The following is an 18917-nucleotide window of genomic DNA, read 5'->3' as shown; positions in this document are numbered from 1 at the left end:
AAATATAGATGAAATCAGAATCTATCCTGGTGGTGTTTAAAGAAGATATAAAGGCAGAAACAGGAATGGGCTTTACCTCTGACTTTTTTCAGCTTCTGCCTGGTACCCCCTTCCTGGAACACCCTTCCTTGCAAATGTAACTAAGCATCTCCTGTCACAAAATGCCGCTTCCAGTTGATTCACCATGTTCGGTAAGTATCTTACAAAACCTTCAGCAGCAACTCATTTTATCCTTGTCTCATCCCATGGCCTGTGCTACCTGCCTTTATTTGTGGTATTGAACAATCCTCTGATCATTTGGGAAAGGATATTTGTTGAAGATTATTTTGACTGGTGATGATCATCTGATAAGAAAGTGAATACAAAGCATATTTTTACTTCACTGTATACTCACAACCAGGGAAATTAATTCTTGTGCACTTAAGCAATGCCTAGCTTTGTGCTGGCCAGATGTATAGATGTTCATTTTATCCATCAAACATAAATTAAAAAATAAGGAGGTACTACTGCCTGGCGAAACTGGTGGCTTTAAAAAATGGGATCACGGTGTCGGTGGACAAGGGGAAAGCAAATGATGCAATCTGTCTGGAATTGTGCAAAGCATTCAACAGCGTCCAGCATGACATCCTGGTCTCTAAATTGGAAAGATATGGATTTGACAAATGGACTACTCAGTGGACAAAGGATTGGCTGGATGGTCTCACTCAAAGAGTTGTAATCAATGTCTTGATGTCCAGATGGAGTCCAGTGACAATCGATGTTAGTCAGGGGACAGGGACCAGTGCTGTTTAATATTTTTGTCAATGACATGGATGATGGGAGTGCGGCCTCAGCAAGTCTGCTGGTGACACCAAGCTATTTGTTTTCACTGGAATAAAGGGATGACATCCAGGGGGTCCTTGACAGGCTTGAGAGGTGGGCCCATATCAACCTCATGAAATTCACTTGGGCCAAGTGCAAAGTCCTACACATGGGTCGGGGCAATCCCAAGCACAAATACAGGCTGGGTGGAGAATGGCTTGAGAACAGGCCTGAGGAAAAGGACTTGGGTGTGTTGATTGATGAGAAGCTCAATATGAGCTGGCAATACGAGTCTGCAGCCCAGAAAGGCAAACTTATCCTGGGCTGCACCAAAAGAAGCACAGTCAGCAAGTCCATGAAGGTTATTCTCCCCCTCAACACCACTTTTGGTGAGGCTCCACCTGGAGTACTCTTTCTAGTTCTGAAGCCCCAACAAAGGAAGGAAATGCAGCTCTTAGAGCGAGTCCAGAAGAGGGCCATGAAGATGATCAGAGGGCTGGAAAGGAGACAGGCTGAGAATGTTCGGGTTGTTCAGCCTGGAGAAAAGAAGGCTTTGGGAAAACCTTTTAGAAGCCTTCCAGTACCTGAATGGGGGGGTGAAGGGGGACTACAGGAAAGCTGGGCAGGGACTTCGAACAAGAGCGTGTAGTGATAGGATGAGGAGGAATGGTTTTAAATTGGAAAAGGGTAAATTTAGATTAGATATGAGGAAGAAATTCTTTCCTGTGAGGGTGGTGAGACACTGGAACAGGTGGTCTGGGGAGGTTGTTGGATGCTCCCTTCCTGTAAGCATTCAGGACCAGGTTGGATGGAGCTTTGAGCAAACTGGTCTAGTGGTAGGTATCCCTGACTATCACAGGGCAGTTGAAACTAAATGATCTTTAAGATCCCTTCCAACCTAAAATATTATGCGATTCTATGATTCTACTAAATTCAATTCAAAATCGAATCTTATTTATGTTGTACTCTTTAGGAAAGCTGAATGAAATTTGGTTTTCCTTCAAAATAGATAAAATGTGACAACCAAATATTAGCCACATTTTTTAAAAAATCATAAATAAATTAAATTATATTCAAAACACAGAGATTGTGTAATTGATAAACAAAATAATATAAAATTTCACTGAGCATTTACTTATTAAAGGGACTCTGACATTGGCTTCGAAGCAGCTTTAGAGGTGACTTCATGTACTTCTACCAGGAACACTTTGACCTCAGTAGCATAGGTGGAAGTGGTATAATACCTCTAATTTGAACTATATCACCTGACAAACATGTTCACTCTACAAGCAAAATAAGCAAGTGGTATAACACAAAAAGCTCCATTGTAACAGCCATGTTATTTTAGAAACTCCCCTACTAAAGCCAAAGAAATTAATTTAGGGGTGAGTAAGGATTATTATGAGAATACAGGATTCATGAGACTATTTGCACAGCTTAGAAGCTGTGTATTTCTTACGGGTGGTTTTCAAATAAGAGACATATTAAATGGGAATAGCTATTGAGACTGCTCTTTTCTTGGGACAAAGCATATGTGCAGCATTAACTTCTTAAGCTAGTCTTTCACAAGGAATGCTACAGTTTGTAGGATGTGTCATCAAGCTGATTATCTGCTTCAAGTCCTTTGCTCTTAAGTGAAATATGAATGAACAGTAATAACTACATATGCTCTTATCCAGAAGAAATAAACAAGGTTCAGAAGGATTTTTTACAGAAGTATGTTGGCAGTGACAATTACACCCACTCAAATAAGTCTGAGCAAAACCTGTAACCAAACTGCCTAGGAAATATTTCTTAAATGGAGCTGAATGAAAGCTGTGATGACCAGATGACACTGTCAGAGGACAGGAAGGCATGTTCACAGCAGCTGTGGCTTTACCTGTAATTGCAATACAGAATAAGTAAAGGAATGCTCATACAGAATGACTTGCTCCATACATCAGCACAGTTAGAGCATCAGCAAACTACAGGCAGACTCTATGCAACAGTGTGCAAATAATGTTTTAGGGCTAATAGGTCTTGTGACAAACCTTCAACAAGATGCAGAACAAGCATAATGCTGCCAAAATTCATTGAAGAGTAGACAGCTTCTGTATCACGAAAAAGGTACAACAGGATTTACAGGAGTGTGTTCAGGTTTAGAGGATTACAGGAGTGTGTTCAGCTCTGATGTAACACTACTAATTCACCTGTAAAAGAATTCGTGACTAACTAGGATAGAAAGTGTTTCAAATTACTTCTGAAAAATAAAGAAAAACCTTTAATAAAAATAAAATAATAATAAAAATATATATAATATGTATTTTGTATATATATATATAATGCAATATAATATAATATTATACATTCTTTCTTGAATACTCAGATGCTTAGGAAGAAACTTACTGTGTTTTAAAGGGTTTTTAAAGAATTTTAAATAGTTAATTTAGAACTTTCAGGTACTAATATAACCGTATGAGTAACAAAGTAGATCGGGCTATTAGATACATTTTACTATATCCTTCAGCATCCACCAGTAACACCTTTTTCAAATTGTCGCCATGTGTGCTTAAATACCAACTAGGTTTTTGTATATGATCATGTTTAGTTGTCTGAATTAGCTATAAGGAAACAATTGCATTCTACCTCTGAAGTCCAGCAGCTGAGATTGACCACTAGCAGGGATACCATTCAATGCTTCAGGGGTAGAAATAAAACATTTGTAACACTTGGAAACACCAGTTACTTTTCTGAACATCGCTGCTTCTAGGCAATTTTTATTTTTGTACTGCTATTTGTTGTTGGCTTTCTCACTTACAGAACAACTATGTCAAATATAGAAATGACATTGAAGACTATTTTTTAAAAAATAATTGATGTATAAAGTGCACAGTGGTAACTCAGCTTTCCTTGCAGCAGTCTGTACTTTCAAAATATATGTAATGTAATTGCATGCCTTAGAGTTGTTTAGTGATCAGCTTTAGCCCCAACATGACTTGATACAGCTTTCTAAAGCCACAGGAATAAGACCTGAGTTTCTGCCAAAGTAAGGGGCTGCACTTTCCCTTGTACTGCCAGAGTTCTGCTCTCCTTTCTTCTCCTCCTACATGGTTAATGGCAGGTTTGCATATCAAATAACTAGTATGTCTGCAAATTTGTCTCCAAGTCATATTCATTCACAGGGTTATTCAGCCTATCGATTTTGAGACCTGTGTCTCCTTGCAGACACCACCTGCCATGCCAAGGCTTTTTGGGCTGGCCTGGCTTGAAGGTCCCCAGGGTGCTTGCTGTGCTCGGTAATAGCCGTCACATTAATTCTCATCTGAGGAGAAGATACAAGTCCATGGACTTGAGAGATCTTGGCCCTCCCTGTGCCATTTCTGAATGGGGCCCGATGGTGTCACCTGCTCTCCCATGGCTGCTGGGTAGTGACCTGGCAGGTCACCCAAAGCCAGGTGACATCCTCTCTGGCAGACAGCTTCTCTCAAGCGATATTGGGCACTGGCAGTGCTGAGAGTCAGGGCAAGAGGCTACCACGGGACGAAAGGATGTGGAAAAAATAAAAGGCCTCTGCAGGCCTTCCTGAACTGTACTCTACCAAAACTATACTTATCTTTCTTGTTTATTCATTGAAATTTTTATTTTCTTTTCTTTAATTTTTTTCTTCTCCCCTTACTGATTTGAATCCTCATTCAGGGGAAGTTCTTTCAAATGCAGACTCAAATATTTTATTTCAGGCATTTGACCCTTTAAATGATTAGCTTCAACTAAATATAATCATGAAGGGAAGCAGCCCTAGAACCATCAGTTGGATATAACTCTAGGAATGATCTGCTAACGTTACCTCTTTGTTTCTAGCCACTTCACTGGTAGCCACTTGACTAGTAGCCACTGAGGGGACAGCCAGGTATCCTTAGCACTATGATGAAGGCAGTAAGCTGTAGCTGCAATTCAAGTCCTTTATTCATACTTTTAACATATTTTTATTATTAATACAGCACAGAATACATTATTAGAAGAGCACAAATTTTCTACAAGCAGAATCACTGTGGCACGATGAAGAAATAGTGTAACACAGTAAAATACAAGTTCACTGTTACATTGTTATACACTTCTCTGTACTGTGGAGGGGTCATAACCACCACCCGGCTGGGCGTGTGCTTGGGACCTTCAAGGCCAGCGAGGAACCAGCATGGTGCCCAGGGGCTTTGGGCCCAGTAGGGAGGTGAAGGTGCAGTCTGTTTGGTTCCCCTGCATGGTGCACAGGACCTTCAGGGCCTGGTAATGAGGGAAAAGCGAATGGAAACGTGACCTGCGCGGCCCCAGAGAATGGCCGCTTACGTCGTAAAATGGCGTTCGTTACACAAGCTAAATTACCGGGGCAGAGATCGGGGGCTGCCACTCACACTCCACCCCGTGACACCATGGCGGTACCAGTCACACGATCTGAGACTATGAATTCGCAACTCTTTTGCGAGTGTGGTTATGAACAAACGGAGAATGACATTTGGCAGCCGGAACGGAACGCAACGCAATGCAGCGCACCGCAGCGCAGCGCGGCCCCGCGCACCCCAGCCAGCCCCGTGCCCGCCGAGCCCACCGGCTCCCGGCCCGGCCATCCCCACGGGTCGCTATGGGGACGGCACCACCCCGCAGCCCGGACGCGTCCACTGGGTGGTGGCGAGGGGGGGGGTTGGGGGGAGGGGCAGGGATCGGAGCGCGCAACCGCACCACTTCTCCCGGGGGTTCCTCCCGGGCTGGGAGCTCCGCGCATGCGCAGGACGGGGCTGCGCAGTCACCACGCTGCGTCGTCCCCTCCGAACCCTTCGCACCTGCGCCGCTGGGGTCCGGCCCGTGCCGCCGCCTCACCATGGCAGACCCACGCTTAAGGCAGATCAAGATCAAGACCGGCGTCGTCAGGCGGTGAGTGCGGGCAATATGGGGGCCCGCACCGCGGACCCCGCCCCGCCCATGCCTGGCGGCTGGGGGCCGTTGTTGGGGGTTCTGCCCCGGTGCGAGCTCTGCAGGCAGTTCCCGCAGCCCTGCACGGGGAGAGGGCCCTGCCGGCCCCCCTGGAGGTTTCGGCGGTGGAGGTGCCAGCGGGGCACGGTGCTTGGCGTTCCCTGCCTGCTCCGGTGCCGGGGAGTTGGTGGCCGTGTTGTCGCGCCGGGTGGGGCCGCCGGGATGTCCCGGAGGGCGGCCCTGGCACAACAGACGCTGCCGCGGCTGGGCGCAGCTTCCCCTGGCGCACCGTCGTTAGGAGGGTTTCCCGTTGCCGGGGCGACAGTTAAACGTGTTTTGGCTGTGTTCCATTAGTGGTTCTGAGAACCGAGGGGAGTTACGGTGCCCCGTCAGTGCACCGGGTAGCCTTCTCCAGGTAGTTTGCCGAGGCACGAAGTCTCTCTCACTTGTTCTACCGAAACAACTGTTGAATGGGTTATTTCTGATTCATTACCCAAGTCTCGATTTCGCCTAGTTTTAACACGGTCGTAATTTTTATAAGAAGTTGCATCTTATCTGTCCTAATCCGTCTCATTGTAATTGTAAAAGCAAGGCTTAATTATTTGGTTACAGGAGGGCTTGGTAAGGCTACACCCTACAAAGACTGGACTGGCTCAGGCAGAGGCAGGAATTAGGATCTGTGCTGTATCAGAGTGTTAAATAGTCCTATTCCAAACAACCAGCTTTGTACTATGACAGCCTAATTTCAGTTAGCAAAAGACTAACTAGTAAGACAAGCACACTTTGTGCTGAATAAAGTTGGGAGTTTGGAGTTCCTAGGCTCCAAGTGGAGAGCAGTTCTCAAGTACTGCCAAAAGCAAGAAATTCATTAGATGATTGTAAGGGCCTACTACTTGTCACTGTGCAGGATGTGCAAATCATGAATTTGTGTGTTCAAGCTACAAAGTTTTAGTGCAGTCTTACTGATAAGCTTGATGACTGGTAGTGTGTTTTGGTTCTCTTTCATTATCTGTGTTATGGTTACTGGCTTTCCCATACAGGAATATGGTAAATGTTGTCTTTGTGTTTTTAGGTTAAATAGTGATTTTCTGGAGCCTGGGGAAACAAGGATTGCTGAGGTTAATGTTTTTACAGTTGTCCTGGTTTGGGCCAGGATAAAGGTAATTTTCTGTCTTGTACTTTTGCTTTCAGCTAAGTCTCTTGTAAGTAGCTGCACTTGCTGAAATTAACAGCAAGTTTCTCACAGTGTCTGCTTCTAGGACTGATAACGCTCAATGTTTATAGTTACAGCCAGAGACTGGTGTGCAGGACCAAGGACACTGCTCAGTTCTGAGCAACATTTTGCCCTCCGGAAGGAGAGGAGTGAAGAGGTCCCACCTGTAGCCCTCCTTTGGGGAGGAACAGACAAGATAGATGGCCAAAATTGACCAAGCAGAGTATTCCATCCCATACACATCATACTCAGCATAAATTTGAGGGATCACGAGGGTCACACCCCTTTCCTGTCCTTCCTACTTCCCTTCCTTCACCTGTCCCTGTTTGCTTCGGCATCCTGGGAGGATTCTATCCATTTCTCTGCCTGTGGTCCTGATCCATGCCATCCTGAATCTGTGTATTCCTGCCTCCCGCTCCCGACTGCTGCCGACTCCAGGAGTCCAGCCTGGACTTTCCCAGGGCTGCCCTGCAGCCTCAGTGGTGACATGAGAGTTGTTGGGAGGAAGAGGGGAGGAATGTGGTATCAATTTTCTTGTATATTTGTATATATTTTGTAATTTTTCCTATTTATTATTACTGGTTTTTTAAAGCTGTGTAGTTTAGTTTCCAACCCATAAGCCTCTCTCCCTTATTTTCTCTCCTTCCCTTATCAGGAAGGAGGATTAATAGAGGGGATCTGTTATTCAGTTTAATTGCCAGGCCAGTGTTAAACTGTGACAATAGCCTGTATTCTTTCTGTTGACTAAAAGTATAACTTACATGTCTAGAGACTTTTGAGGAAAACTAATAAGACACAATATCACTTTTCTAGAATTTGTAAATTTTAGAAGTTTCGCTATTGTCTTATTACTACTGATTGGTAGTTTTGCTGAGAGAACTGTGTGGTAATCCTTAATAGCGTGTCAAATGACCATCACTTAATGGTAAACCATCACAAAAGTTACCTGAACAAGCTTTCTCTTCACATTAGTAGATTGGTAAAAGTGAGAGGGAAGTCTTTACTAAACACAGAACACTGTGTGGAGACCCCCACAGAGATGGTGCAGGCCTGCATGTTTGCATGATGAATGCTGTACTATGTGGCTATGTTCCCTTGGACCTTAAAGTGGCTTAATAATGTCAGCATGGTTATGCAGATAACTGCATGTGGAGCTAGATCAGTGTCCATATGCCACTGTCTGTAGGGCTTCTGGCTCTGAGATTAACTTGAATATTTTCCTGCATTTCTCTGTTTCCGCAGTGTAAGCAAGTCTGAAACAGCACAGAACAAGAAACTAAAATTTAATAGTGTTTGTTGTTCCGTGTAAGCAATTCCTTTACTGCTTAGTGTGTCTCTTTTGTTTGCTCACTTGATTTACTGAAATCCAGGGATGCTGATTTTTATTTTTTTACAAGCTTGTAAAGCCAAATTATGGAGTGGGTTACTTAATTTCCCATGGAATATCAGTGCAGTAACAATGATACTAACACTGTTCAAATTATATACAGTCAAAAGTAACATACACAAAGTTTCAAATGTTTCTGCTTTGTGATGATATACTTGAGTTTTTGCTGGCCCTCTGTGTCCTAAGCCTGTGGGCTCAAATTAGTAGTGGGGAAGAGGACAAATTCAAGCAAGTCATCAGCATCCTAAATCTTTAGTTGAGAGAAATATGATGCTGATTGTTTGCTATTTCTCAGAGACTACATGTAGACACACATATATTAAAAAAAAAAAAAAAAATCCCCATCTTAGTTTTTCTTCATTGTTTTGCACTCCAATTTGTATCTGAATTTACTGTACGTGGTGTGTTTTACAAGTGTCGAATGTTTGTTATCCTAAAAAATGGCTTTAGCTGTCTCTCAGGCTTGCACTCCTTTGACCAGTATGTGATTACTCGTGAGTTGTTTTATAGAATTAGGGTATTTCAACATCTTCCTGGGCCTGTGTTTTCAAGATCTCTGCTATAATCTCATACTCCTGATTTCATCAGATTTCACCTTTAATGCTGTTTCTTTAATTCTAAATAAGAGAGAGCTCATTTTTATTAGTAACAAAACCCAATATAATAGGGTTATAGTGCACAAGCTAAGCAAAAATTGAAGCTGGTGATTGTCACCCAATCCTAACAGTGGTTACAGTTAGATTTAAAAAAAAGCACTAGGTTGGTTAAGACAAGTCCAGATAAAGTCTGACTATGCCTGAGAACTATCTTGTGAGCCTAATACAAATCCTGTGGCCTCTTAAAAGCAGTGGTTTGTAAGTTAAAGTGGATTTCAGGACTGTATAGGTGCACATTCCTCTGAGCTGGAACAATTGCCACTTGTGAAAGGAGAATTTGTGTTGGTCTCTGATGGCTTAAGCTAATCTAAATCTGAGGGGCTGTGTTACAGACTCTTCTTCCTGCTCTGTGCTCTGCAGAACTTAGGTTCCTAAGGAACCTATCAACTTAGGAACCTATCTTTTATTTCAAGGACCTGAGGCACTGTAAAATAACCAGGACTAAAAAAGGTTATTTTGAAGGATGAGGCCTACCTGGACAACTGTACATGTTTCAGAGCTAATACAGAGAAAGGGATGAAAACATTCAGCAAAATATATAAATACAGCCAACAGGATTCAGATTTATGTTTGGAGAACAGCTGTGTGAATAAGCAAGTAAGCTTGTGTTTGTTGTGTGGTAGCAATATGCACATCTACATTTATTCTGCAGCAGCTGCCATTCTATAAATGAAGGTAACTTTAAAAAATGGGAATGTTACTATGCAGTCCCTGCAGGGGAGATGATACAGCAGCTCCTACTGTAACAGTTGCATGCAGATCCAAGGGGAGTTATGGCTCTGTCCCACTCTGACACTTTCCTCTCCAGCTAGAAGCCCTGCTATGTACTTTATGCTCCAGTGGCATGCATGGGACTTAACTTTGGAAAATTAATATTGCCCATTTGTTTTGTACTAGAACAACTAAATAGGTATCTGTCCCTGGAGTCTGAGAAGATTAATGTAATGAAGCTTATTTAACATGCCATAAAGTGACTGACTTAACTCTCCAGTTAAATTTCCTTATTTTTTTCTGCATTTACACTTTAGAGAAATACACTGAATTTAGCCTGTAATACTGATTTTCAAGCACATTTAATGCTTTGGCTATAAAAGTATATGCAAAAAATTAAGGGTCAAGAACCATTAGGATATTTTGAACTTTTTTCTACACTTGATTTGTTTCTTTTTAATCATTCGTGTTAGTGCATTTTTTTCTCTCATTAGTTACCTAACTCATCACTTTTTTTTCAAACTAAGAACAAAGCAGCTGTTTTGCTCTGGGCTTTTTTTAGCTGCAGGTCATAAATTCTTTGTGTACCCCTCTTAAGAGATTTTATAGTAGGTCATGGGTACTATACTTGCCATCATGTTTTTTACATTGCTAGGTATCAGTGAAAGCAGGAAAGGGGAGAACCTTTTGCTTTTTTAACAAATCTGCTAGCCAGGCTTTTGGTGAAGGCATACTTTTATTAGCTTAGAATTAAAGAAAAGTAGATTTGATGAGCATGAATAATAATGTTTACTGTATTTGTGATTTATGTCCTAGCAAGCAATACTTCTGGTTAATCACTTCAAAATAGTCTTACTCTTAGTAAATTCAGACTCGGGCAACCTGCTGGATAGTGAAGGCATTGATTAGGAAAAAAACCCAAATCAAAGCAAAAACAACCTTTAAAAAAATTATTTTTTTTTTCAGATTGGCAATGATTTTAAAAACTACAGCAAACAAAGTAAGTTGGGTCATGTGAAAATAGCACTGACATTTGCCCACGGTTTTCATCTGATTAAGTGGAAGTGACACCAGTAGATTAGAATGAGACTAAGACAATTCACATTGCAATTGTGTTAGTTTAACTTTAACAATCTTTTAACACTCTTGTTTAAATGTGGCTGACATACCATAATTACAAATCTACAAGCCTTGATTATAGAATTTTACATCATGAACCTATGGGGAAAGTGTATTGATTTTTGTGAAGCAGTTCTTTTTTTAAAACCACCTTTCTCAAACTATGGAATCTTCCCAAGACTGTTCATTTGCATGTGGCACTCGCGTTGATACTGTTTTTTCTCTGTAAAATATCATCATCTTGCCAAGCACTGTGAGTATTTTTCCCCTCAAGTGCAGAAAGTTCTGTAAGTTACACAAAACTGTTGGTGTGTTTTTAAATACCTATTTACAATTTTTTAAAAATTAATTATTTTCCTGGTGCATAAAGTATGAAGTATTGCAGAGGATGCAGAAACTAATTTTGCTGTGTTGAATGTATTGCTAATTCAAACACAAAACTAGTTTATTTCATTGATTTCTCAATAAATTTACTTCTTCTGGTGTAAATCGCAAATTTTCCTCAGTCTTCTGTCCATCACGTGAATTATGGTTACTTTCTGGCTTTTCTCCCATTAGCCATAGGTACTAGCTGTGATTCTAAGCATCAATATATTGACAAGAATTTCTTATCTCCTTTCTTTATTCTTGTTAGATTATGCAACTGCTTGAGTGCTCAATTAATAGGAAGGGCTGGAATATCATACAGGTATTGAGGAATGATCTGCAGAGCTGCTCATCTATGCTGAGTCAGCATGATAAAGCATATTAATGTGTGTGCACTGCATATCCAGGAGCTTGGGTATTCAGGGGGGTGAATATATTGCATGCACTGTTGGATAAAAACTGATTCTACCTAAATTAAATAACTCTTCTCAGAGTGCAGGAGCATTGTGCAGCTGTTGTTGAGGGTTGTCACCAGCTCAGTCATGAAATCTTAAACTTGGGTTCAGTGCTAGCCACATACTAACATCAGCATCAGATACAGTTCTGAGTTGGCTTTGCATTTGAAGGCCGCTTTGGTCTTTTAGACTTACTTAGTCTTCATCCCATATAAAATACTGCTTTGTGTCAGCTGGCTGAGAAAAGAGTACACTTGCATTTACATAGTGCTGTCTGGGTTAACATCTGTGGCATACATAGTCATAAACCTTGATAATTAGTTTAATGGTAATTGCAAGTTGACTAGTCTCTAGTACTGAAACTTCTTGTTGGAAAAGGTTCCTTCTTCTGTGTGTCTCTCAACGTATGCATTCTTCTAAGATTTAGGAATACCAAATACTACCCACATATATCTTTTAAAAGCTTTAAGAAGAGCACAGTGGCTGCTCTGAAAATTGCATAGCATGTTGTTGTTTTGGTATGGGATTTTTAAATGGTTTTGATTTCCTGTCACAGAATCACAGAATTGTCATGGTTGAAAGAGACTTCTAAGATCCCAGATGCAACTGTCAGTCCAGAAAAATCCACCATGCACAGCATGTCCTGAAGTGGCACTTCTACATGTTTTTTTAATGCCTCTATGGATAGTGACTCCACCACCTCCAGCCTGTTCCAGTGCCTGACTACTGTCTCAGTAAAGATTCTTCCTAATATCTACTCTAAACCTTGCCTGGTGCAACTTCAGGCAATTTCCTCTTGCCCTAGTGTTATTTACATGAGGTAAGAGGCCAACATCCACCTCACTACCACTTCTTTTCAGGTGGTTGTAGAAAGTAATAAGGTCTCCCCTCTGCCTCCTCCAAACTAATTACAATTACCTCAACTGTTTCTCACAGGACTTGTTCTCTAGACCTGTCACCAGCTTGGCTGCTCCTCTCTGGACAGAGTCCAGCAGCTCAGTGCCCTTCTTCTAATGAGGGGCCCAGAACTGAACACAGAACTTGAGGTGCAGACTCACCAGTGCAGAGTACTGGGAGACAATTACTTCCCTTCTGCTGTCCACGCTATTTCTGATACAAGCCAGAATACTGTTTGCCTTCCTGGGCACACTGCTAGCTCATACTCAGCTGGGTGTCAACCAGCACCCACAGGTCCTTTTCCTCTGGACAGTTTTCCAGCCACTGTTCTCAAGCCTGTAGCATTCCATGGGGTTGTTGTGGCTCAGGTGCAGGACTTGACACTTGGCCTTGTTGAACCTCATACAATTGGCCTCAGCCCATCAATCCAGCTGTCCACATCCCACTGTAGAGTCTTCTTACACTCAAGCAGATCAACACATTCACCTAACTTGGTGTCACCTGCAAACAGGCTGAGGGAGCACTTAATCCCCTCTTCTAGATCAATGATAAAGATACTGAACAAGACCTGCCCCAAAACTGAGCCCTGGGGAACACCACTGGTAACCAGCTGCTAAATGGATTTAACTTCATTGACTACAGCTCTCTGGGCCTGGCCAACCAGCCAGTTTTCTACCTAGTTGAGAGTACACCTGCCTATGCCATGAGCTACCAGCTTCTATAGAAGAAGACTGTGGGAGACAAGACTTTACTGAAAGTCCAGGTAGACAACATCTACAGCCTTTTCCTCATCCACTAGGCTGGTAACCTGGACAAAGAAAGAAATCAGGTTGATCAAGCAGTACCTACCTTTCCTGAACCCATGCTGTCTGGGCCTGATCCCCCGGGTGTCCTGCACATGGGGGTGGGGAGGGTGGGGTTGGTGCTGTACTCCTTATCTTCCAGCTTCCAGGGAGCTGAATACCCTGGGGGTGGCTAATCTGACTATTAAAAATGGTGACAAATAAGGTATTAACTACCTCAGCCTTTCCCTCTTTCTCAGCTGAAATGTTCCAATGTTCCCCCTTCTGCACCCGGTATAGGATGGAGATTCTCCCTGGCTCTCATAGTTAATGTACTGGTGAAAACTTTTTTGTGTGTGTGTGTCTCTTACTGCAGTGGTCAAGGTGAGCTCTAGCTGTCCTTTTGTCTTTCTAATTTTCTTACTGTATGATCTGAAAGAGATCACTGTAATCACTTTTTTTTAGCAGAACTAAGCACTGATGCCTTTTTAGAAGTATCTCACTAATTTAAATGAAATGGTCAGTTCTTCAGATGACTGTCTTCTTCACATTCTTTCCTCCCTCATATTACCTCTTCTAAAAATTAAAAAAACAAACCCCTTAGTAAAACACGATTCTGGCATCCCATTTTTTGTGTTTATGATTATAAAATCATATGCAAAACTTTCTTGTGCTCATCTATGCTGGGTATAGTAATCTACTGATGTCACAATTTTAACTGGCAGAACTGTTGTCTATCACTGTCCTGGTTTGGGCCAGGATAGAGCTAATTTTCTGTCTTGTAATTTTTCTTTCAGCTGTCTCTCCTAAGTAGCTGTAATTGCTGAAATTAATAGCAAGTTTCTCAGTCTCTGCTTCTAGGACTGATAACACTCAGTGTTTATAGCTACAGCTGGAGAATGGTGTGCAGAACCAAGGCAACTGCTTGGATCTCAGGAACATCTTATCCTCCAGAAAGAGAAAGGGTGTGAAAGGGTCACACCTGCAACCCTCCTTTAGACAAGACAAATGACCAAAATTGACCAGAGTATTCCATCCCATATGTGTATGAATTCGAGGGCTCATGAGGGTCAAACCCCTTCCTCTTCATCCTCCCTCTTCACCTTTGCCCTTCTTCACCTGTCCCTGTTTGCTTCAGCATCCTGGGAGGATTCCATCCATTTGTCTGCCTGTGCAGCCTGAATCTGTGTGTTCCTGCCTCCAGATCCCAACTGCTGCTGACTCCAGGAGTCCAGCCTGGACTTTCCCAGGGCTGCCCTGCAGTCTCGGTGTTGATGTGAGCATCGCTGGGGGAAAAGAGGAATGTGATATCATTTTTCTGTATATTTGTATATTTATAATAATTTTTCCTTTTTATCATTACCATTTTATTAAAACTGTGTAGTTTAATTTGCAGCCCCGTAAGTCTCTCTCCCTTATTCTCTCTCCTTTCCTTATCAGGGAGGGAAGGGGGATTAATAGAGAACATCTGTCATTCAGTTAATTGCCAGCCCAGCATTAAACCATGACAATCACCACAGGTGTCTGTAGTGATGTGATAATAAGGAGGAAGGCTTGTTGGTTTGGGGTTTTTTTTATTTGGACAAGAACATATGCAGAACTGTGGCTTTACAACCTTAAGTATCTTTAAACTGTTGTCTCTTTCCTGATGCATTGTGAATTGCCTACACACGTAACATGACTGTAGTTTTATTTAATTTTGCTCATAACTGTATCTTTTCTATCTTGTTATCCTCAGCTGGGGCATGGGAGGGGGCAGGGTACTGAGGAAGTAGATTCTGTCTTTTACTCCAAAACAGGTCTTTATTGAAGATGATGACTGGATTACAGAAGGGCATATGAAGTGTACGTCTGTGGTAACCCAAGCTGCTTCCAGAACTGAGTCCCCATTTCTTCTCTAGAAGTGAAGTTCTCAAGTCCTTAGCATTTAGAGCTTTCAACTTCTGTCTCATTCCATGCCATTCTCTCCCAGAATTTTTGTCACTACAGAGCCTCTTCAGAATAGGCTGGTCAGCTTTTCACTTCTCTCCAGCCCCTGTCTTGAGTGTATCAGAAATGCTCTTTAAGGTCTCTTGATGACACAGCCCTTCTCTTCTTAGCACCTGACCATCCAACCTACTTGCAATACCTCAGCAAAATCTTGATCAGCAGCTTCTGGGAGCTCTGCTTTTTGAGTAGTACATAACTGAAGAGCATTCATCCTGGTTGCATCTATCAGATTCTTCAGTTCTTCTGCACTACTCCATGCTCCCACTGGTTGCTGGCACTCAGGGGTACCCTAGCCAGGCAGATTTCCTCAGCAGGATAAAAAAGGGAACTTCAGTTATTACTATGGAAAGGCTTTTTATAAAATCTGTAGGAATTACAGGGAGATAATGTGTGTTGAGAGGCAAGGACAGAATGTGAAGCCCTGGAGATTGTTGAAAATGCTACAACCACATGATTTTTATCTTTAATTTTCTGACTTAAAAAAACCCAAACAAACAACACACAACTAAAAAACCCCACCTGTAACTGATTTTCACAGTAGTAATCCCTGACAAAAGCCAGACTTGCAAAGTTAACCTGAAATTTCATGGTAACTTTAGTTCTGTAAGCTGTAGATGCAGGAGGAGCTAAAAATTATGCATGTATATAGTCACACCTTAACTCTTAAAAAGAGAAAGCATATCTTACATGATTATTTTGTTATTATCATAAAAAATAGCCTGAGAACCTGTCCAAATAAGAAAGTAGTCACTCGTGGCTAAGAAAACATGGCAGTTCATGATTAACTGTGTCAAGTATTGTGTTACTTTTCTCATTCTTTCATCTTCCTTTCCTGACTTTTCCTTTAAAGCCCCAGTCTGTAAGGTATATTTATGCAGCCTTAGTAAATCTAAGAATGTGTGTAAGTAATTTGCAGATTTGGGACTGGATATTTTAAGCTTTGCGGGGAGTGATTATTACAGTGCTAATATCACTGCAGGTTTTTTCATTTCTTGTGATATAATTGTCCATAGTGTTAATACATGGAATTTATTAAACTATAACAAAAAAACCTGTACCTTGTGCAGTCACACTGTTACAGATTGAATTACAGGTTTGAATTAAGTCAACATAGGTATTTAATTATCTAGCCAATATATACTGTCAGCTTTGGATTTTCTGCGTGCCTAGGCTGAATCCGTGTCGTATTAACATGTACCATGGTTAAAAGTAACATTATTTTTCAGAGGATTTGTGTCTTTTCAATAGTGAAGGTATTCAATAGCAAAGTTGAGAAATTCCCACTCACCATCTTCAGAACTCCACTGAGCTCAGTCCAGCCAGGGATGTGTTTCTTGTGTATTTTTCTAATGCTGGAGAGTAGTTTTTATTTGGTGGCTTAAGCATACAGGTGCCATTCTAGCTTATGTAGAACCTGATCTGTTAGCAAGTGCTGGGGGTTGGGGGAAACAGAGTAGTAATGAGTGCTTGCTCTGTTCTTGTACCATTTTACCATTTTTATTCAAGGCATCCACTAGTACTTCCTGCCTTGTAACTGTGGCTCAGGAAAGTGGAATTTTTGTCTACCTACAACTGCAGAAGATGATGGTAGCACTGATGTATAAGGACCAGGGTAGCAACACATGTGCCTTTGGGGAGTCAGAAAGGAAAAGGATTTGTGGCTTTTTCAGCAGCAGACAGAAGTCAGAACAGCCTAAACCACTTGCAGTTCTGCACCCTAAACAGACTAGGAGTGAAATCCCTTGACAAATCAATGTCATCCTAAATTCAAAGATCTCATTTCCCTTTCTCCCTCCCTAGTTCTCGATGCTAGTCAAACCTTTTGCTGAGCTTGCTCTATTTGCCTAACCCAGGAGAAAAACTATTTCATTTCCTGCTGCTTTGATGAACTGCATTAGGTCATGGAGAGACCATTTGAACATCAGTGCTAGCGGGCATGTATGCTGGGGTGGACAGAAGACCTCAGTTCAGTAGTGGTCAGCTTTTTGACTGTCTTGAACCATCTTGTATTACACTGCTTTTCAGCTTGGGGAACTGAGATGGACAGTAAGTCAAAAGATAGATGAGGAAGTAAATAATAATGGTATTGAAAAGGTAGTTAAGGAACTACTTTTTTCTTCTTCTTCTTCTACCATAAAATTTGCTCAAGCCCTTTGAGCTCTTCTGGGTTTAGTCTACAGCTTTAAAGTAATAAAACTGTTTTTTACACAGAACACACAAATTGTGAAATTGATTAAGTGATGTGAAAGTCAAACGTGTAAAGGATTTTAAAAGGGCAGCAGCCACTGCCAGGAGCTGACCTATTGTCTATTAAACATTGATGGTTTAGTTTTGTTCTTCGGTGTTAAAAAGCCCTTAACGTGATTTCTACAGGCAGGTGTATCACAGGAAATGTCACTTGAGACTTGATGTGTTTCTTTATACTCTTTCCCTAGTAGTTAGTTACTGGCTGACACTGGAGACAAAGTCCAGAATAACAGAAACTTGTGTTTCTACTTATGCATTTTGAAAGACTGGCAGAAGCTAGTAAAATACTATTATTTTGTTCAGATTATTTTTTCCCTGTTTCTAGGAGTGTAGACATCTGATTTAGTGTCCACAAAAAAATAACTAAGGGAAACAAGCTTGTCAGTAGACTTGGCAAGTATGTGGGAGTCTTCACTTCCACTGAACAGTTATGTGAAGTTCTGAAGGATGAAAAGAGCTACTATAAACAGAAACTTAAGTATGAGAATAAGCCCGTGTTAGTTAGTATACACTTACTTGCCAGTTTTCACTCTGAGTGTCCAAGGAGAGGAAGGTCTTGAGAATATTGGTCAGCAGATTTCTTTTAAAAGGACAAAAATAAAAGGAAAATTTCAGTCACTACTTGGTACCTTACCTGTGTACTAGGCAACTTAATCAGAAGCCCTCACATACAGCTCATGTAGTGGTAACTCTTGCTAAGAAAGCAGAATGGACTGTTGAAACTGGCAAAATACATTAACAAATGAAACTTCCTTATAGCTTCTGTATTTTCTTAACACCTGACCCAACTTCAAAATTAATTATTATTTTAGATTGTGTCTGTCTCTTTGTGATAATTTTAAGTACACTACTCTTTATAGCAACTCTGTTAATTTTTTAAAAGTTCTTATGATCGTAAAATCTAAGGCTTGATCTCGATAAAAGGATAAAGTGTGAAGAAAAATCTTCATGACCAAAGAGCATACTAAATGTATGTAGAGAATAAAAATAAACAACTTGTTGACTTTGAATATTTGGATCTTTGGAAACTTCCTGAGCAAAACTATACTTGAGAAGGCTCCTCTAGGTGTTCCTCAGACCTTTCTACATCTTGTAGGTGATGAAATAAAGTACTTACAACTTTCATAATAGATCAGCCTTGGAGTTACACTTTGTTATTAATCTGTGGGCAGAGGTTTGCAAATGTAATTTAGAGGAGGACTCTTGGCCCATTTAGGAACTTGTGGATGTTAGGTTTATTGTAACAAATGAAACCCCTGTTTTATTGGGCCATGATGTTTTGATCACATTAATATATTTAAGCATTCTAAATACTTTTGTACAATATTTTTGGGTCAAGAAAGTGCACATCAC

At 41.3% G+C, this 18917-nt stretch overlaps 1 protein-coding gene across 1 annotated transcript in view; it reads left to right on the top strand.

The window, feature by feature from the left end:
- The first annotated feature begins 5501 nt into the window (after window positions 1–5501).
- Window positions 5502–18917, top strand: part of TBCA (tubulin folding cofactor A) — a 36049-nt gene continuing 22633 nt past the window's right edge. Inside the window, exon 1 of the mRNA XM_030467869.1 lies at window positions 5502–5703. Within this exon, the coding sequence (XP_030323729.1) occupies window positions 5651–5703 (53 nt within the window). The 5' untranslated portion in view covers window positions 5502–5650. The remainder of the gene's footprint in view (window positions 5704–18917) is intronic.

Source organism: Calypte anna, chromosome Z (assembly GCF_003957555.1).
Source record: "Calypte anna isolate BGI_N300 chromosome Z, bCalAnn1_v1.p, whole genome shotgun sequence".
NCBI lineage: Eukaryota > Metazoa > Chordata > Aves > Apodiformes > Trochilidae > Calypte > Calypte anna.
The sequence above is the reverse complement of the archived record's forward strand: the minus strand, read 5'-3'. Positions and strand labels throughout refer to the sequence as shown.